At 39.9% G+C, this 22233-nt stretch overlaps 1 protein-coding gene across 9 annotated transcripts in view; it reads left to right on the top strand.

Moving 5' to 3' along the window:
* Positions 1 to 22233, top strand: part of LOC122318124 (serine/threonine-protein phosphatase 4 regulatory subunit 3-like) — a 41975-nt gene that overhangs the window by 6000 nt on the left and 13742 nt on the right. For 8 of the 9 annotated variants that reach the window (XR_006244721.1, XR_006244723.1, XR_006244724.1 and 5 more), the window contains exons 6-7: positions 19444 to 19523; positions 21886 to 21945. Coding sequence is in view for 4 of the 9 variants with exons in the window: in XM_043135274.1 (XP_042991208.1) it covers positions 19444 to 19523; positions 21886 to 21945 (140 nt within the window). In the remaining 5 variants the exon portion in view is untranslated. Of the gene's footprint in view, positions 1 to 19443; positions 19524 to 21885; positions 21972 to 22233 lie in introns of those variants that run through there. The other variant, XM_043135301.1, reaches the window with a different exon arrangement.

Here is a 22233-nt window from a genome sequence, read left to right as displayed (position 1 = left end):
ACTTAACTTTGTGTTTCACTTAACTTATGATGAACTACGCTTGAGTCTGTGGCTCCTCATAACTTATCATGTAGTGAAATACGCTTGAGTCTGTGTTTTACTTAACTTGTGTAACATGGAATAAAACACCCTTGAGTCTGTGTTTTACTTAACTTGCATAACATGGAGTGAAACACACTTGAGTCTGTGTTTCACTTACCTTGCATAGCATGGAGTAAAACACACTTGAGTCCGTGTTTCACTTAACTTGTGGTAACCACGCTTGAGTCTGTTGCACCGTCTTAGCATAACTTGTGGTGAACACGCTTGGGGTCCGTGTCACCTTAAAATATTTATCTTTCTTAATGCATGAGATCTTTCTTGGACTTTATGGGCTTTTCTAGCATGACATGTTCTTGTACATGGCATATTCTTTGCACATGGCATATTCTTTTTGTACATGGCATAGCATAACATGACATATTCTTGTACATGGCATATCATAACATGACATTCTTGTACATGGCATTTTCTTGTATGTAGCGTAGCATAACATGACATGTCCTAACATGATCTAAACATTTTATGACATTTCATGGCATGCATGATTTGAGAACTACATGAACATGGCATACATGATCTGGCTTTTTATTACATGGCATACTTGACTTAAGTTACTACATGAAAATTACATGGCATACATGGTCAAAGTACTACATGAATATGGCATGCATGATCTAGCTATTTTATGACATAGCATAATTGACTTAAATTATTATATGAACATATCATGGCTTCCATGTGATTTTAGTAGCATTCAATCCATCAATCAACAATCCATAATAGCATAACATATATAAGCTTACTTTCATGCAAGTCATTATAATTCATAGAAGATCGTGAAAGAGATCTAACCTTGACTTGGCTCTTAGCGTAACGTAGATAACCATCATAAGCATATCATATATTCATACCCAATTAGAACATTTACAGTACGAATGCATTTATATGATCATACTATTTACCTCCTAGCGTTGCTTTTAAAATCTCATGTCATAGCTTGTGACCTATATGAGGCACTAATCGTCACTAAGACCCCGTTTGGTTACACAAATGAGATGAAATGTTTTAAATAGTAATAAATAAAATATTGTTATAATATAATATTTTAATATTAATTTTGTATTGGAATTTGAAAAAAGTTAAATTATTTATTATATTTTGTATGGGGATTTGAAAAAGTTGTAATGATGAGTTGAGATGAGATGAGATTTTTAGTTTTGTGTAACCAATCCAACTTTTCTAGAAAGACGTGTCATGGCATTCTAAATATTTAAAATCATATATAGAGATAATTTAATTACACTAAGATTACTACATAATAATATTATTCAAAACTTGTAACAAATTCCTTAACTTCTATTTAAAATATATAACTTAATAATTTTATAAAAGTCTAGTTAAAAAGTCAATTGGAATATTAACTAAATAATAGGCTCAAAAATGGTTTAAAAAGGATACTTAAAATATACTTTAAATCTATGCTTTAAAATCCCTTAAATACTTTCTAATAAAAACAAGTTGTAAAACTTTGTTTGACTTAAATTTCAGCCCAGCCCTAATTAGTGAAAACAATCCATTTATGTTACTAAAATAGTTTCTGTAAACACAACCAGCCCAATTTAAAACAATATATTATTTTATGAAATCAGCCCATGTATGGTACAAGTTAAAACGAAGAGATGTGATAGACACCTAAGGGCAAAAGATGCAATTACGTAGAAAGTACTTTAAAAAGGCAATTACAGAAAGGCTATGGAAAGTGGGTTGAAGGGTATTTCTGTAAGACTCATAGTAATGCATGGGTTTTTTGGAAAAAAACACAGAGGCTTGGGAGATATTTTCAGTTGAAAAGGACATTTGAGGAAAAAGAGCAGCAAGGTAAATTTGTAATTACCAAGGTTTGAAGTCTGAACATGTACAGAGGCTACAAGATATTTTGCTTGAAAGGATTACCATTAGAAGTTGACAAATGATACTGGGCTGCAAATTGCCACGTGCATGGGTTGATGGGTCTTTTTGAAATTATTTAAAAAACTAGGCAAAAACCAAAAGCAAGCTAAATAATTTAACCCGTCAAATACAAAGAGTTCATTTGAGAGGAAGTTCATGTGTTGGACTCACTGAGAGAGAAGAAGACTGTGGGTGGCGGTGGATTTGAGAACTAGTCACGGCAGCACAAACGAAAAAGTGAAGGTTTCTTTCATTGTGTAGGATAGATTTCTTGGGTTTATTTTTGAAGGGTCTCGGGTGAGTTTTATAGATGAGGGGGAGGGAGGTCTAGTGAGTGATCTGGAGGGGTTTGAATTTGACTAGACTTTGGGAACTACTCCCACAAGGAAAGAAACACTGAGAGGATAAGAGCTTTTTTGAAGTGCTAGTTTCTGATCAGGAAATCAAACAGAGAATCAAAAGGGGCTTATAGTTATCAGAAGATGAATCCTATTCAAAACAAAATACCCTCTCAAAACATATTTGATAATAATAATAATAATAATAATAATAATAATAATAATAATAATAATAATAATAATAATAATAAATAATTAAATCACACTTTTGGGTTCGGGATGTTACAAATCTACCTAATAGAAGAAAGGAAGCATTATTATGAAATCTAGAAAGGTGGAAACAGAAAAGGCTACATCATTTTGGACTACTGTACAATGAAATAGGGTGTTAAGAAAGGATGTCTTGAGATTCAACAATGACTTTTTGTAATCCTCAAAGAGGCACTCAAAAAGGTTGTTAGCCAAGTACACATGACACACACAAGATACACCCAAATGGAAAAAAGAGAAAGGGGGAAAATCCTTCTTTTTTTTGATAGGTTAGGGGGGTAAAATCCTGAAAACCAGGAATATGGAAACAATTTATGGGCAGCCGTCCAATTACAAAAGCTTTGGAAGAAAAAGGCCTCTAAGATCCACCATTGAGTTCTCATAATCTTCTAAGATATGTCCATTTTTATTTTTCTCCAATACATCACATTAGGCAACATGGAATCGGTTTTTATAAAGCTTCACTATGGTGACTACCAAACTGTAATTTCCAGCATGCTACGAGATCCACCACTCGATGGACCAATCTACCCCAAAGAGACTATTGATATGGTTCAACAACATGTTAGCTAGCACAGAATGAAGCATAGGAATGGAATCTAGAAAGGTGGAAATAGAAAAGGCTACATCATTTTGGACTACTGTACAACGAAATAGGGTGTTAAGAAAGGATGTCTTGAGATTCAATGATGAATTTTTGTAATCCTCAAAGTGGTCCTCAAAAAGAAGGTTAGCCAAGTACACATGACATACACAAGATACACCCAAATGGAAAAAAGAGAAAAAGGGGGAAAATCCTGAAAACCAAGAATATGGAAACAATTTATGGGCAGCCATCCAATTACAAAAGCTTTGGAAGAAAAAGGCCTCAAGATCCACCATTGAGTTCTCATAATCTTCTAAGATGACATTGAGTGTCACCTTTGCCTGATCACCTTTTGGGTAAATGGCTGTGGAGGTACCAACACGGAAGGGAGGCCTTATGGAAGTTGGTTATTGATGCACAGTTCTAGGAGGCTTGGGGAGGATGGTGCTTGAATGAGGTACAGGGTACACATGGAGTGGGGTTGTGGAAATACTTTAGCAGTCTTTGGGAGTCCTTTCGAGGACATGAACATTTTGTTGTGGGCAATGGCTCTCGTATCAGTTTTGGGTATACAAATGGTGCGGTAACCATTGTCTATGAGACACCTTCCCCGCTCTCTTTGAGCATGTTAGAGAAAAGGATGCAGCGATTGCTGAGCTTTTGGCATTTTCAAATGGTTCCCCTTAGTGGAATGTTGATTTCAATAGGGTTGCCCAACTTTGGGAATTGGATTCTATTATGGAGTTTTTTGTGGCGTTGTATTCAGTAAGTATTTTAGGGGGCACTAGAGACAAGATGCACTAGAGCCATTCCAAGAAAGGTATTTTCTCTGTTAGTTCATTTTATCAAGCGCTAACGAGCCCTAGAAGGAATATTTTCCTGTGGAAGAGCATTTGGTAGATAAAAGCTCATTCAAAAGCAGCTTTCTTTGTTTGGACAGCTTCCTTGGATAAGATCCTCACTACAGATAATCTGAGGAAATGACGGGTAATTGTGCTGGATTGGTCTTGTATGTGTAAGAAGCAAGGGGAATTAGTAGATCATCTACTATTACACTGTGAGGTGGCTAGGTGCATGTGGGACAATTTTTTCTCAAGAATCGGTTTGTCTTGGGGTCATGCCTCATAGATTGGTGGATTTCTTGGCAAGTTGGAGAGGACTCCATGTCAACTCACAATTAGCGGCAATCTGGAGAATGGTCCCAATATGTATGTGTTGGTTTATTTGGAGGGAGAGAAATGCCAGAAGCTTTGAAGATCAAGAGAGAAATATGGATGAGCTAAAAGTTTTCTTTCTCAAGTCATTGTTCTTATGGGCGGGGGCCATAGTTTGTAACGGCCTTAGGGTCCATGACCTTCTTCTGTCTATTGTAACTTCTAGCTAGGTGTACCTCATGTATACTTCATGTGTACCTGGGCTTTGCCTATTTATATGAATATAACTTCTTGATTACCTATAAAAAAAATAATCTTCTAAGATATGTCCATTTTCATTTTTCTCCACTACATCACATTAGGCAACATGGAATCGGTTTTTATAAAGCTTCACTATGGTGACTACCAAACTGTCATTTCCAGCATGCTATGAGATCTACCACTCGATGAGGCTTGACCAACCTACCCCAAAGAGACTATTGGTAGGGTTAAAAAAAATGTTAGCTAGCACACAATGAAGCAAGAGATGGTCTCCTTTTCTCCTACACATACAACACCAAATACACTACCATTATTTGCCACTTAAATTATCCACAGTATCTTCCCTAAGGCAGCTGACCAAAAAACCACTCACTAGGGGCCCTTGACCTCAAAATACTTTTCTAAGGAATAGTAGAGCTAGCATGTGGATAAATGGCCTTGTGGAACAATTTGACTTCAAATGCCCCTTGATGAGGGGGCCCACCAAAGCTTGTCTTGACCACCCTCTCAACTTGCTAAAATATAACTAATAAAAAAACAAACTGAAGGGATACAACTCAATTATGTGTCACCTTGATGAAAGATATTTCATTAACGAGGAATACTTAGAATGATGCATCCATTTATCAAGCAATGCTAAATAACTCTGAAAATGTTTCCTTGAGAGACTGATTTTCACACAATACATCTTGTGAAAGTGAAAGAACACCATCTCCCACCTGAAACTTGGTAAAGTTGAAGATTTCGTTCCAACCACTTGAAATCTTGTAGCATTCACATTACTAGAATGCCACCGCCACGATGAACTGCCATATTTGGTATCCAATACCAACCTCCAAATAATCTCTCCGTTAATTTTTTTTTGATCGATAAATAAGATTTTATTGATCGTGGGAATATGCAAAAGCCCAAGTACATGGGTCATATACAAGAGCAACTCCTAGGAGTGATGTTCTAGTGATACAATAAATTCATGGATGTTCATGCCATTAAAATCTATTACAGTCGATTTCCCACATGATTAAATGCTGGGTTAACTCTCTCCGTACAAAATCCCATTTTTGCATGCATGTACGCAACCTCTGGCGCCCAGTGCTGGAGTTGATCCCCTTTCTTTTCTATGTTTCCCTTCCCCCTTAATCTATTCCTTTCTCTCCCTTTTTTCACACTTTTCCTTGCTTAGTTACGTTGGAAGAAGTTAGGCTTTTTACGGTGGAGTCGAAAACTTTCATTTTCTCGAAGGCGGGTGCCAACAGATTTTGTATCACAGAGAAATAGACGCATGGCTTTGTTTCTCCTCATCAATAGGGCGGCGGTTGCTTGGTTGGTAAAAATGGTGATGGGAGCCATCGAGTCTAGGTGGCACGAAGGTTTTTTCCGAAAGCTGAGGGTGGGCTTACACTGCATCTTCTTAAAATTCTAGGGGCTGTTATCTTTATTTGGAGGAGTTTAACAATGGCAGGAGAAGAAGCTCTCTGATTATTCCTAAAGGCACTAAGGGTAGCGGCTGGGAGGGGTTTGCTTACCACCTCAAGAAGGTGGCTGAACACACGATGTGCACCCAGAGGTTGGTTTGCGTTGGGATGGGAAGTCTGACCTTGGGTTGGAACCAAGGACTTCGGCCACATATGTCTTGGTCTTGGCTGGTTCTGCGGCAGAATGTAGCTTTGCCATGGCGTCAAAGGCTAGTGAAACTGGGAAACATGGTCTTTGCTCAACGGCCATGGGGAGATTTTCTGATGGAGGTAAAAAGGTGGGGGAAGTAGAGGGTGTGCTTTGGGTTGTCAGAGCACAACTTTCGGGTGTTCAAGAAGTTTCCTTATTGATGAAAAAAGTCAATCTGGGATTGAGTATGGTGATGGCACTGGGTAGAGAGGCTATGACTCCTTTTGCTTCAGCTCTGCATGTCTCTGAAGATTGTATTCCGAAAGTGGGAATGAAGGTATTTGTACAGGTAGAGGCTAGTGGGAGTAATGGGATGGATGTGGATCATGGGATCACGGGAGGGCAGATTATGGTTCACGAGAGGACAGGTAGTGGATTGGGCTTGAGTCCACAGCCTCAGTCTCGGGCTCAGTTTTGGGCCCACGGGCCATCGAGTCCTAATTCGCAGAGGGACCCCTTGTGCCCTCAGCCTTAGCTTCAGTCATGGGCCTTGAGCCCACAGTCACGGGCCTCAAGCCCTCAGCTACGAGCAATCAGCCCAGTGACTTCTGTTCGGCCTCTCCGTGTGGGTCGGTAGGATAAAAGCCTAGAGCCCTTTAACTCCAACCTGATAAAGGTTCCCTTGCCGGTGGTCTCTCTGGCCACCTCACCGACGTCACAGAACCCATCGATAGTCGACGAGGTCCTTTTGGATTCTTGTGGGGAGCTCCCAAAGGCCTCACTTGAGCCGTGTTGATCTGCAAAGACCTTTGGAGTGGCTGCGATGGACTTGCCGCCGACATAGAAAGAGCCGATGGTCATCAGCGACCCCTCGGCTTATATTTTGGAGCTACTTCTTGCTGTGGATGGCAGGTCTAGCAAAGAGGGGGTGCTTTCTCCTCCTGGCCTAGCCACGGGGGAAGCTTTCGACTCAACTCATGCTAGGTCTCTCTGAGACTCTTTCTAGAGTCCTATGCACTGATATGGAAGAGGTTGGAAACTCTTCTCTGGATGAGGGGTTCTCGAACCAAGGGACATCTTATGGCTCAGATTTATAGCTAGTTTGCAAGGAGTTAGTGGCGGACACTCATTTAATTGACATGTGTGTTTGGGGGGATGTCCCTAGTCCTCTTTGTTCGTTGCCGCCATCAACTTTTTGGGCTGATCCGCAATCAGATTGGGTCCTCCAGAAGGTTAATAATATGCGACATTGCATGGGTTGAGGACTAGTTGCAAGCTCTTCTCATCGCAATAAAAGCAAGTCAACCTTTACTTGCCAAATCTGCGGTTAAGAAGGATAGGGAGCTTAAGAGACTTGCCTGCTCCATAAAGTGTGATGCATGAGAGGGTATTGCGAACATGGGGCGACACAAGGATGGGGTGAATTTTGGCGATCCATGAAGTCCAAGATTCTTTCTTGGAAGTTCGTGGTTTGAATGACCCGAACAAGCGCCTTAAAGTAAAGAATTCATCACGGGATTGAAAGCAAATGTCATTTATTTGCAGCAGACGAAACTAAAGTTTATCGATAGGCACATCATCAGAAGTTTGTGGAATTGCTCTTATGCAGGATGGACCACTCTCGCTTCTAAGGGTGTTTAAGGGGGTATCCTAGTGATGTAGGACAAGAAAGTAGTCAACTTCATGGAGGAATGCGTCGGAGAATTTTTGGTAGCATGTTCTTTCTGGAATGTGGATGATGATTATGTTTGGGGGTCTACAAGTGTTTATGGGCCAAATGATGACAATAGTAGAAAACTTCTCTGGGATGAGATAGCTGGCTTTTGCAGTTGGTGGGATATTCCGTGGTGTATCGGGGGCAATTTTAATATCACTCAGTTCCCGAGCAAGCATTCGGGGGCTTTTAGCACAGGTTCAGCTATGGAGGAATGCGTCGGGGAATTTTTGGTAGCATGTTCTTTCTCGAATGTGGATGATGATTATGTTTGGGGGTCTGCAAGTGTTTACGGGCCAAATGATGACAATAGTAGAAAACTTCTTTGGGACAAGATAGATGGCTTTTGCAATTGGTGGGATATTCTGTGGTGTATCGGGGGCAATTTTAATATCACTTAGTTCCCGAGAGAGCAGTGGGAGCTTCTAGCACGGGTTCAGCTATGGCTGATTTCTCAGCCCTTTTATTTGAGTTAAGACTTGGTGGATCTTCCTTTAGCAAGGGTAGACTTCACTTAGTCAAAGGGAAGGGCCTGGCGAAGTTGGATAGGTTTGTTGTTTCTTCTACTTGGGAGACTCACTTCCTCACTTTGTGCCAAAAACAGCTCCCTTGGCTTTGCTTAGATCATTTTCCCCTTTTGTTAGATTGTGGGGGTCTTCAGGAGGGATGGCGATACTTTAAGTTTGAGAACATGTGGTTGAAGGTGGAGGGGTTCGTTGAGAACGTCAGCTTGTGGTGGGGCCCCTTATCAGCTCGAGGGCACTCCTAGCTTTGTTTTAGTAGGGAAACTTAAAGCTCTGAAGAATGATCTACGAAAATGGAATTTGGAAGTCTTTGGAAACATCAAATACCAGCGGGACAAACTATTTACAGAATTGCAGCAACCTGATGAGAGAGAGGTGGAAACGACATTATCGGTTGAGGATAGGGCAAGAAAAATGACTGTAGTTGCTGAGCTGGAAAAAATCACCCTTGTGGAGGAGATCTCGTGGAAGTAAAAATCACGGGCTCTTTGGTTGAAGGAAGGGGGATAGAAGTACAAAGTTTTTTCATAGGATCGCAAACTCTCATCAAAGAAACAACGCCATAGAGGTCCTGCATGAGGAGGGTATTTATTGGGTAGAGATGCTATTAAGGACCATGTTGTCCAGTTCTATGATAAGTTTTTGTCTGAGTAGTACTCTTGGAGCAAGGTGGACGGTCTAACTTTTGAGTCCATCGACCCCGCAAGCACGGCTTGGTTGGAGAGGCCTTTCGAAGAAGGTGAGGTGCTTGGTGTGCAAAAAGGTATGAACAAAGATAAAGCCACTGGACTAGATGGCTTTCCAATGGCTTTTTTTCATGCCTGTTGGGACATCGTTAAGGAGGACCTAATGAAAGTTTTTTTATTTTTATTTTTATTTTTTTATTTTTTATTTTTAATTTCACTCTTTTATGAAATTCGAGAAGAGCCTTAATGTCACTTTCATCACTCTTATTCCCAAGAGGGCGAGGTCGGTGGAAGTGAATGATTTTCGGTCCATAGGCTTGATAAGCGGGGTTTATAAGATCATCTCTAAAGTTTTAGCGAAGCATTTGAGTGAAGTCATGGGAAAGATCATCTTGATGTCCCAAAATGCTTTTTTGAAAGGAAGGCAAATACTAGACTCGGTCCTCATCGCTAACGAATGTCTGGAGAGTAGAGTTAGAGTCGGCATTCTAGGTATCTTGTGTAAATTGGATATCGAAAAGGCATTTGATCATGTAAACTGAGATTTCTTGTTGTATATCCTTGGTAGGTACGGCTTTGGGGAAAAATGGTGTTAGTGGATTAAGCATTGCATTACAACTGTCAGATTCTTTGTCTTGGTTAATGGCACTCCCAAAGGCTTCTTCAACACCTCTCATGGATTGAGATAGGGGGATCCACTATCCCCACTTTTATATATTCTAGTCATGGATGTGTTGAGCAGAATGTTGAAAGCGGTGGAGGACAGGGGTTTCATCTTGGGTTTCTTGCTGGGTGGTTCTCCACATGGAAGCTTGTCAGTCTCCCACCTTTTCGCCAATGACACGCTAATTTTTTGTGACCCGGATCTAGACTAAATTTTTGTGACCCGGATCTACTTCAAAGCAAAGTTCTTCGACTTTGCTTTGAAGTAGATTCTGGCCTCAAGGTGAATTTATTAAAGTTGGAAGTAGTTCCCGTTGGCATGGTCAATAACTTAAGTGAGGTTGCTGCCATCTTGGGATGAAGGGTGTCATCTTTGCCTATGAAGAACCTTGGACTCCCTTGGGGGCCCCTCATAAATCTATGACAATGTGAGAAGGGATTATTGAGAAAATCGAAGGCAAATTGGCGGGTTGGAAGAGAATTTACTTGTCTAAAGGCGTGAGAATCACACTCATTAAGAGTACGTTATCTAATTTTCCAATGTACTTCATTTCTTTATTTCCTCTGTCTGCAGGGGTGTTGGATAGACTAGAAAAAATTTTCCGTGATTTCTTATGGGGAGGGTTAGAGGATGCAAAGAAATTCCATTTGGTTAAATGGGACGAAGTTTGCATCCCTTTGTCCTGCAATGGGTTGGGCTTAAGAAAATTGAGAACCTTCAATAAGGCATTTCTTGGTAAATGGTTATGGCGTTATCATCTTGAGGGAGACGCTCTTTGGAGGAACATCTTAGATGTGAAATATGGGAGCATATAGGGATATTGGTGCTTTAAGGAAGTAAGAGGGGCTTACGGCATGGGAGTCTGGAAATTTATTTGGAATGTTTGGGATGATTTTCTCGGTAATTGCAGGTATGTGGTGGGAAGGGGCACACGAATCAAGTTTTGGCATGATATTTGGTGTGAGGATGTCGCTTTGAATAATGCTTTCCCCTCTCTTTATAGGATCGTGTCTGGTTAGGACTCCTTGGTGGCTGAGAATATGTGCAGTATTGTTGATTCCATTCATTGGTCGGTGAGATTCAATAGAGCTGTTTAGGATTGGGAGGTAGTAGACATCACTGATTTCTATGGCGTGTTATATGCACTGAAGCAAAGGGCTAGAGGGGAGGACATGTTATTCTGGACAAGCACAGGGAACAAGAAGTTTTCAGTTCATTCATACTACAAGGCCTTGACGACTTACTTCCTCATTGCCTTCCCTTGGAAGAGCATTTGGAGGAGCAATGCCCCCCTCAAGGTTGCTTTCTTCGTTTGATTGGCTTCCCATGGTAAAATATTGACTATAGACAAGTTAAGAAAGCGTGGTCTATACATAATAGATTGGTGCTTCTTGTGCAAACATAATAGTGAATCAGCAAATCACCTTCTTCTTCATTATGAAGTAGTCAAGGTGCTGTGGGATGAAATCCTCTTGAGACTTGGTATCGCATGGGTTATGCCTAAGAGGGTGATAGATTTATTGTCTTGTTGGCGAGGGATTAGGGGCAATCGGCAGATCACAGTTGTATGGAAGATGGTACTGTTATGTTTAATGTGGTGTACATGGAATAAAAGAAACGGCCGCTGTTTCAAGAATAAGGAACGCTCTCCGGAGGGCTTTAGGGGCTTTTTCTTTCATACATTGTTGTTCTGAGCCTCTTCTATTATTTTGAATGGAACGAGTTTTAATGACTTTTATGCTACTATCCGTAGCACGTAGTTTGTAATAAGGCTCTTTCTTGTATACTTCATGTGTACTCCGGCTTTGCCTATTTACATGGATCAATAAAATCTCTTTTACCTATCCAAAAAAAAAAAAAAAACTATTACAGTCGGCCATTGGTACAAGGTGTTAAAAAAGAAGGTTCTAAGTTCATCCAATGACTATTCTCAATCTTTGAAGCTTCGCTCATTCCTCTCCCTCCAAAGATACCACCATAGGTAGATCGGAACCATATTCCAAATTGCAACAATCTGAGAAGTGCCTTGGAGACCTCTCTATGAAGCTAAGAGGTCGGTCACCCTTCTTGGTATCACCCAAACTAAACCCACCCTTGCAAAAAAGTCATTCCGCAAAGTAGTGGCAATCTCACAATGAATTAATAGATAATTGACGGTGGATTGGGATAAAGTTTGCTCCCTAATCTCAATCGGTGGATTGGGAGTGCGCAACTTGAGGACCTTCAATAACGCTCTATTGGGAAAATGGCTATGGAGGTAGCACTTGGAGGGAGATTCGTTGTGGAAGGAAGTTATTGACTTTAGACACGGAAGTGCTTGAGGGGGCTGGTTCTCCAATGTAGTTTGGGGGTGTTTTTGTTGGGGGGGGGGGGGGTATAATGTGGGTTTGTGGAAATTTATTAGGAGTGGTTGGCAGTGTTTCGAAAACCATATCCGTTTTGTGGTTGGAGAGGGTACCAGAATCAGGTTTTGGCATGCTGTTTGGTGTGGAGAGCGTGGTTCTGAAAGGGCCTTTTGAGTTCTCTATAGTATTACAGTTAATAGGGATGCTTTTGTGGCGGATCTGCTTGCATTTTCTCATGGTTCTCACCAGTGGAATGTTCTATTTAATAAGGATAATCATGGCTGGGAATTGCATACCGTTTTAGAATTTTTCAGATTGATATACTTTACAAGAAGTATAACGGCACATGGGGATAGGATACAATGGAGGTCCATTGACAGCAAGAAGTTTACAGTCAAGGTGTATTACAAAATATTGGCATCACTAGGTAATGTACCCTTCCTATGGGAATGTATTTGTAGGTCTCGTTTGCCTTACAAAGTAGCTTTTTTTGTTTGGACCGTTGCTCTTTGGAATATTCTGACCACGGACAACTTAAGGAAGAGGGGGGACTCATTGTGATGGATTGGTGCTATTTGTGCAAAAAAATGGAGAATCAGTGGATCACTTACTATTGCATTGTGAGGTGACGAGTGTTGTAGAATGTGATCTTTAGAAGAGTTGATGTCGCTTGGGTAATGCCATTGAGCGTGGTTGATTTACTTGCTTGTTAGAAGGAAATTCAAGGCTGTCCCCAAGTGGCAGCAGTATGGAAGATTATTCCGCTGTGCATTATGTGGTGTACTTGGTTGGAAAGGAATGCACAGTGCTTTGAAGATAGGGAGCGCACAATAATGGAGCTTCAGATTTTTTTTGTACACACGTTATTGCTCTGGTTTTTAGCCATTGTGCTTAATGGAAACAATGTTAATGACTTCTTTAATTTAGCGTTTCTAGATTGTATTTAGGTGTTTCTTTTGTTTACCTCCTGTGTACATAGGCTGTGCCTATTTCATTCGTATGAAATTTACCTCTTACTTATAGAAAAAGAAAAGAAAAAAAATGACGGATTCTCTACTTTTTTTACACAAACAACACTAATCCAAGACTATGATTCGCTGTTTCATTAAGTTGTTGTTAGTGAGAATCTTGCCCAAAGAAGCTGTCCATACGAAGAAGGATGCCTTTTAGAGAGCTTTTGTCTTCCAAATGCTCTTCCACGGAAATAGATTTACATTGCACTTAGAGATGGATAGGTAGAAAGAGCGTATTGTGAACTTACCTTTCACCAAGGATTGCCAAATGCTTGTCTTCACCTCCCTCCCTCATAAGAACAGAATAGAGCTGGTAGATTTTTACAGTTGTTTATATTCAGTAAATCTAGGCGTCAATGGGGGAGACCGACTGTTGTGGACTCACACAGGGAGTAAAAACTTTACTGTTAAATCTTTTTATAAGGCCTTGCCAATCCAACAGCAAACTTTCTTTCCGTGGAAGAATATAGGAAGGTGTTAGTACCTTCTAAAGTTGCTTTCTTTATTTAGACAGCTGCTCAGGGGAAGATTTTAACGATTGATAATCTTAGAAAGCGAGGTATGGTTGTCATGTAGTGGTGCTATATGTGCAAAAAGAGTGGGGAATCAATAGATCATCTGCTTTTACATTGTGAGGTGGCTGGGGAGTTATGGGCTGGAATACTTAGTAGAACCGGGCTAAATTGGGTTATGCCTAGGAGTGTGGAGGAGGTACTTGCATGCTGGAATAGACCACACAACAGCGCTCAACTGGCAGCAGTGTGGATGATGCCCTTGTGCTTAATGTGGTGTTTATGGTCGGAAAGGAATGAAAGGTGTTTTAATGCTAAGGAGCATGGAGTGGGGGAAATCTGGAACTTTTTTGTATTCTCTTTGTTTCAATGGTTTTCTGCTATTGTTCTAAAGGGAGGGAATGTTCATGAGTTTCTATTTTCTTTATAGTCCACTAGAATGTAACTAGTTGTCTCACTTTGTATACTCCCTGTGTAGTTGGGCATTGCCTAGTTTCTTCATATTCAATAAAGATTATTACTTATAAAAAAAAAAAAAAAGAACAGAATATATTAGATTGTAAAATTCAGAAATTGATTCAACTTCCCAATCATGGAAAGCTCTAAGAAATGTTTTGTTCCATTGAAGAGTACCATTAGATTGGTCAAAGAAGTTGGGATAAGCTTCCTTAAGTGCCCTGTCACCACACCATATGTTATGCTAGACTTTGATTTGGGACCCATCATCCCCCTCAAAATGGGTAAATCTCGAAAATTCAGTCCATCCACATTGAATGTGCTTCCAAAGCCCCACCCCATAGGATCCACTCACCTCGGTTGAGCACCAACCTCCCCATGTCTACCATACTTTTTGGGTCTAAAACTGTTCTCTACAAAGCTCCATGTTCTATGGGATACCTCCATAACCATTTGCCCAACAATGGCTTATTAAAAAGTTGCAAATTGTAGATTCCCAAACCTCCTTTGGAAATTGGGGAACAAACAGTGGCCTATTTTACAAATGAAATTTGAACACATCGTTCATCCCTTCCCATGGAAAATCCAGTTGTATTTTCTTCATGAAGTGAGCCACCTTTGATGGAAGCGGAAATAAAGAGAGGAAATAAGTCGGTAGCTTGGAGAGGGTACTTTTGATAAGTGTAACCCTGCCACCTTTGGATGAGTACATCTGCTGCCAACTATCAAGTTTCCACTCCATCTTTTCTAGTACATCATTCCAAATGGATATCGATTTGTAATTTGTAATGAACACCCAACGGGAGCCAAGATATTTCATAGGTAGATGAGATATCTTACATCCAAAAATAGTAGCCATACTATCCACATTATGCACATGCCCCACCAAGACCTCTGATTATCCCATGTTCACCTTCAAACTGGAAACGACTTTGAAGCATAGAAGGAGAGCCCTCAATGAACTGATATGATCCTGGCCGGCCTCACAAAATAATAGGGTATCATCGGCGAATAAGAGATGAGAAATATCGAGTGAGTTAGTATTTGCCTCCCCCACTGTAAAGCCGGATATAAAACCACCCACAATGACCCCATTCATCATTTTGCTCGATGCTTCCATTAAGAAAACAAATAAATAGAGTGGTGGGAATGTAGAGTAATTCCGGCCAACATTAAAAAAAGATATTTTGGGATATAAATTTATTTATAATATTTTTTAATTAATCATAAATATTACTTTTTATTAATATATTCATAACTATTACCCAATAATTATAAAATGATTCTCAATCATTGGTGGGACCCACCCCTTTATCAAATCCCAAAAGGTAAGCACTATCTCATCTCATCTCATAATTCAAACACACTTTTTTACAAACTATTTCATCTCATCTTAACTAAAAAATCTCACTACTATTCAAAATATCTATTTTTATCTCATTTGCATTGTGTAACCAAGCGATCACCTTGCCACATTCATAGTTGATTTTGGATTGTGAGGCTCTTCTCCTTCTCATTTAGCCTCTTACATTCCAAGAAATGATTTTTGACTTCATTGTACAACTTCCTTTGCCCTTCCCTTTGCTCTCCCACGGTTTGAATTCCTTTCACTCGCCCCATCATTAACTGTCCAGTGAAGTTGTTTGAGCTCCCTAGCTCTTTTCTTGGCTGAGTAGAGCTCACCATCCAGGCTAGCCTGTCTTTGTCCATCCTCAATAGTTGCAAGTAAGGCAATATTTGGTCTCCAAAACCATTACATACAATTCCAACACAGCACTGGATCTCTTTATTTTTATGGATAACCCATTTCGAAGCCTAGGTTTCAATCGGGTGTACGGAGTTCAATGAGTTAGGTGCCTCCTAGAACTCTTCATTGCTGCCCAAAGGACTGGACAACTTGGAACAAGACCCCAGCCAATACTCCCTCACATCCCCATCTGAGTGGTACAAAACCATAGCACCCTTGGACTCAGCTCTTGTAGTGATCATTTCGTGGTCCCTGGCGTGAGAGACCATGCCAGAGCCAAAGCCCACCTCCAATGGAAGTTTTGGCCCACTCTGAGGAGAGACAGGTGGGGGCGCACCCTCAAACCCCTAAACTTTGGTATGATATTCTAGCTCCGAGATAGACACAACATCCTCAAGTGTCGCCAGCGCCGTTGCCTACACAACGACGATCGGGATGTCAACCGTCGGACCTTCCACGTCTGTTGGTCCACTCTAACGAAGTAGAGGTGGGACCACACCAACAATCCCCATGATTTCGACCACATTCTCTAGCTTCGAGACTTTCTCAAGTATTACCGTTGTCGTTGCCACCTAAGTGGTGGTCAAGATGTCGTCCATCGGGTTGTCTGTTGACCCAGTCTGTGCTATCCCCATTCGACAGTTCCTATTTGGTTCTGGAGGTTGTGTTGACAAATGGGCCTGGGCCTGGGTTGTTTTTAGCCCGGCAATATTGGGTTGCAGGAAAAGCCTTATGGGCTGGGCCCTTTCCTTTTACAGCTCACGAGGTATGAGCCCTACAAATTCTTCTTTCTCCCTTACACTGTCCACAACCCACAGATGCTTCTAAGCTAGCCCGAAACTTTGGTTGATCCTTTGAATAAAGCTGTTTACCGTCTCCCTCAGGTTGATTATCTCCCTTTTTTAATGAGTAAAAGTAAAATTTTATTGATGGTAAAAGGCATAGCCCAAGTACACCAAGTATACATCGAACATGCCTAATTACAACTAAGCACTTGTGAGAGATACAAGCAAGTCATGGCAATTGTCTGCATTACAAACAATGGCCGAAGCCCAAGAGAGTAAAGTGTTGTAAAAAATTGTCTTCAGCTCATCCAAAGAACGCTCCATGTCTTCAAATCATCTCTTGTTTCTCTCCATCCACAAACACCGCATAATACAATGAGGTATCATTCTTCACATAGGAGCAATATGGACATTTCCCCTAATCCCTATCCAGCACTTCAAAATATTTATAACTCTACCAGTCATAACCCATGCCACCCCAGTCCGATTAAGGATCTCTTTCCATTAACATCCGGCCACTTTGCAATGTAACAAAAGATGATCCACTAAGTCTTTCTTGCACAAAAAGCACAAATCTATAATGATAAGATCACGTTTCCTCAAATTATCAGAGGTGAGAATTCTCCCAAGAGATGCAGTCCATGTTTCATCATACGTTCCCTCAAAAGGTCGATTATCTCCCTTCTAAGTCTATTTAAAGTCATCTGCTCTGCACCATGCCCAAGGAGCAGAACATCCCCCTCCCTTTTTGCGTAAGTGCTGTCGGCTGGCAGTGTCTGACCAACGTGTCCAGCATGCCTTTACAACGGAAGCACCATGCCTATGTGATGTTTCCTTCCTGCCATTCAACGACTGCCCATCTCTTCTTGGTGCTTCCTATGGCCTACAGTGCACTCCTCCAATGGCAGCTCCATCGCATGGAGTCAAGACAGCCTCCGCGTACGATTTAACTAGGCCCTTTTCCGAGTCTTTCTGTTGGGTGGTTCTAGCCCCTTTCGATAAATTCTTCCCAGACGTTTCCATGCTGTCAAGCACCTCGTGTATCCCCATTGCATTTTTTTTTTTTTCCTGCCCCTCCCCTCAATTTATTCAGGTATTATGACAAGGCTTCTTCTTCCACGCCCTCTACATTCCACTAACGTCAGGAATCTTTTTTTTTTTGATAAGTGCTAACTTCAGGAATCTTCCATAAGCATTAGAACATCTTTGTGCAATGAAAGCACTGCAGCTTACAGGGGAAGCTTTGTAAAACTCCTTTTTTCCAGCTGAGCAAGCACACTCCTTTTTTCCAACGTCTGCACCAGCAATTCCAAAACCAGCTCTTTCACCACCATTCTACCTTGCTCTACAATATGCATCGATCAGCTACCTTCCATAGAGAGCTCAAAAACTTTATTTTCAATAAGGATCAATTTCGAGTAACCCATCTTTACTGTTAACGGCAAACAATAACCACTTTCCCAAGAGTCTTCTTGAAGAAAAGTAATTTCTGGACACCCAAACCTCTATCAAAGACAGGCAAGCACACCTTGACCAATGTATCGGATGAAACTTCGAGACAACTTGTCTCGCATACCACCCTACATAAGAGTTATTGGTTGAAGCTGTCAGCTTAGGACTGGGGAAAATGTCTAGGTAGAGTGATCTTGGTCCTTGGTTGCAGGCCCTGTTGGTTTTCCTCTTATTTGAACCATTAACTGGTTATGGGAAGTGTTTATAAAAGAACACTTAACCATTAACTGGTTATGGGAAGTGTTTATAAAAGAACACTTAGTTTAGTTAGAAAGCTGAAAAATCTGCATAAAAGCCGTTTTTGCAAAGTGCCATGCCAGACTATATACGGCATTGAAAGCACTCTGTTGTATTCTGGTTTGCGTACTTTGAAACATGAATTTTTCATGTTTGCCAACTTCTCATGAATTTTTCTATACGTTTTACAAGTTGACCAACCTTTTACTTTTGTTGTTTTGAATATTTTAGTTGATCTTATTTAGAGATGCGTGCAATGTCTGTAAGTATAACTGAGCTCAAGAAGAATGAAGTTGGAAGGCAGCTGAAAGAGGCACACGTATGAATAATCTGAAGTGGTCAATAATATATTGGCAATCTCTTATTTGTGGAGGCGAAACCTTTAACCTATTCTGTAATGTTGGGGATATTTATTAATCTGTAATGCATTGTGCCATAACCACTTCCCCAAAAGTTCCTAATCTGTAATAAGGTGTAAAGCTTTTTTTGGTAAAAAAATCTGTAACATCAGTAGGAAACACCAACAGCTAATATGAACACTTGGATAACCACAATGCCAGACTCCATCTTGGACCTGTAAAATATACTTTCCCATTTTTCTTCTTTTGGATTGATCACAGCTCCAGAAATCGATAGCTTTTATAAATATAGGAACTAGATAAATTAATGGTTCAAATTGAGTTTGCAAAGAAATACTTCTCTGCAGTTAAATTGAAATCACTTATAAAAGAATTGCAAAGAATATTGTATATTAATCTTTCTTATATCCATGGTGAGAAATTTTGACCATAGAGGTGGCACAATTAAAGAATCAAGTTTCTGGAGGGAATATAAGATGTATGTCAAAGATAAGGAAATAAATCATTTTTACAATCGAGGGGTTTTTCTCATTAAGAACAAGTTCAAATTATTAGGGGAATATCCTCTGATCCATCCATTAGAATTTTCTCTTCACTATTTTATATTTCTTATTCTAGATTACATTTGCAGGGTGCTATTTGGCATGGACTATTACTTATGCTACCTTTGGTGATGTATGCAGATGAGACATTTCACAGTGTTAATAGTGAGTTGAGGAAGTTGCCTGCAGTTGAGCTATCCACTCTTCCTTTAATACTTAAGGTTAAAAAAGATGCTCTAGTTCTATTTTATTTTATTGTCTGTTTTAAGTTTCATACTCATTCGTTATTCCTTTTTGGCAATTGAGTATGATGTAAGTAAGCTTCGCTAGCTTGCATCTGACTTCATCTTGATATCTGTGGCATTTAATTTTGGTCGTGGTCTCTCTCTCTCTCTCTTCTTTAACTCTTAATTTTCTGGTTACTTATTCCTTATATATTAATTAGCTAGTTTTAAGTTCAAAATAAAATGATTACTTGTATGAGGCAAGTTGCTTAACAAGGAGAAGTTATTCGTTTCTGTAACACGCTTCCCATTTTATTTAGTTTGTAATTGGGTGGCTTGACTAGCATATGGGAACTGCTATTCCGCAGCCAAGGATCCAGATGGTCCCTCACTGCCAAATTTGCTTGGGTTGCCCAGAAAAAAAGGGGAAAAAAAAGGCTGATCTGAAGAGGTGCCCCAAGTCTCTTTGGCTGTGTAGGTAGCATGTTTTTTGTTACATCTGCCACAAAGTTTAGGCTGCCAACTGTCAGAGATCTGACTCATCTTTATCTTTATATGTATGCAACTTTTTTCTCATAGTTAAAAGGCTCAGTCTCAACTCAACTTTATCCTTAAGTAGGTTTTTTGTCTTGGTAGTGGTGTTTTATTGATTTTTCTCTTTGTTAACATTACTTCACACGTCATTGATTCTAAATTTGGTGGGCTTTGGGGTGGGGCTTTGGAAAGATATTAGTAGATGATAGGAAACTTTTTTTTTGATAAATGAGATGATATGAAACTCTCTCTCGATAAACTCGGTTTGAGGTGGGCAATGAATCTCGAATCAAGTTTTGGCATGACCTATGGTGTGGTGATAATGCCTTCAAGGAAGCTTTTCCGGGAATTTATGGACTTGCAAGGCTGCAGGAAGCCTCAGTTGCTGATGTTTTAGTGCAGTCTCGTGGTGTTCCTCAATGGAATGTCACTTTCTTTAGAGCTGCACAAGATTGGGAAGTTGAGGCATTCACTAACTTCTACAACCTTGTTTATTCTACTAGCGTGAGGATGGGAGAGGCAGATAGGATCATTTGGAGTCTGTCGAAGAAAGGGAAGTTTTCTGTTTGTTCATTCAATCAGTCTCTTATATGAACAACTCCATTTCATTCCCATGGAAGAGTATTTAGAAGACTAAGGCACCTTTGAAAGCAGCTTTCTTTGTATGGACAGTTTGCTTGGGGAAGATCCTTACATTTGACAGCCTACAAAACGCCGGATCATCATAGTGGAGTGGTGTTGCATGTACAAAAAGAGTGGGGAGACCGTGGATCATTTACTTCTTCATTGTGAGGTGGCCATGACCTTTTGGAATGAATTCTTTGCTACAATGGGGGGTAGCATGGGTGATGTCGAGAAAGGTAGTTGGTTTTCTAGCAAGTTGGAGGGGCTTGCGTGGGACTTGCAAATCTCAGCCATATGGAAGATGGTCTCTCCATTTGCCTATGGTGGTGTCTTTGGAGGGAGAGGAACGATAGAAGCTTTGAAGATTGCGAGCTTTCCATGGTTGAGCTTAGAGTTTTCTTTTTTAACACTTGTTCCACTGGTCGATTGTATTAACCGGTTTGGATAGTGGGTTGAGTTGAGATGAAAGTTGAAAATATTATTTTTTAATATTATTATTATTTTGGGATTTGAAAAAGTTGAATTGGGATTTGAAAAAGTTGAATTGTTTATTATATTTTGTGTTAGAAGTTGGGAAAGTTGTAATGATTAGATGAGTTGAGTTGAGTTGGGCTAGGCTTGGTAACCAAACGCTGCCTTCTTCAATGGTCTGAGTATCCCTAGTCACTCATGCTAAGGTGTTACTCTTGTGTACATTCGGTGTACTTGCCCAGTCCTCATTAATAAAATTCATATTTACTGTTAATAAAAAAATTTACACGTCAAATCTTGTCTAATACTTTGCACAATGCATGTTAGAAATGTTAATGTGCTTTGGTTGCATTGTTATTTGCACAACTATTTATGTATATTTTGGTAGCACAAGTATTTAGAATGAAGTTTTGCTGGATCCTTTTCTTTTCATTGTAGCATCAATTTCTTGTTTGATGTACTTATAACAAAAAAAAAAAAAAAAAAAAAAAAAAAAAAAAAAAAAAAAAAAAAAAAAAAAAAATTCTTGCTTGTATATTTCTTTAAAAATGCTTACACGTCCACCTACTTATAGAAGCATCGAATTGAATTTTTTTTTTTTTTTGGGAAACAAAATTTGATTAATCATAAGAAAGACCAAGTATACTGGACATATACAAGAGCATTGCTTGAGCGTGCTAGTTTAGTGATATGAAGCATTGAATAAAACTAACCTATCTTTGTTTTGCAGACTGTGGTTGAGAGTGGCATTGCTGATCAGATGCGGCTGACAGAGCTAATTTTGAATGATGTGAGTGTTGTATCATCTTCTTGTAGGTAGTGTGATCTTGCCCATTTAAGTTAGTCCCAATGTGTATTTTTAACTAAGCATCTTGATCAATTGTACATGTTAAAGGCAAGTCAGTTATAGTCTTTTAATTTCCATTGTTGTCATATCTTAGTTCCATAACAAGCTTACAATGCATATTTATGCATTTCATCATTCAGGCCTTGTACTTTGACCATATTTTTCTAATCTAGAAAATTTTCTTCCTTTATTAGTTTGTAGAAGGTGCACTTTTCAAATTTCTTCTTGATC

The sequence above is a fragment of the Carya illinoinensis genome, chromosome 1 (genome assembly GCF_018687715.1).
Source record: "Carya illinoinensis cultivar Pawnee chromosome 1, C.illinoinensisPawnee_v1, whole genome shotgun sequence".
NCBI classification, from domain to species: domain Eukaryota; kingdom Viridiplantae; phylum Streptophyta; class Magnoliopsida; order Fagales; family Juglandaceae; genus Carya; species Carya illinoinensis.
The sequence above is the reverse complement of the archived record's forward strand: the minus strand, read 5'-3'. Positions and strand labels throughout refer to the sequence as shown.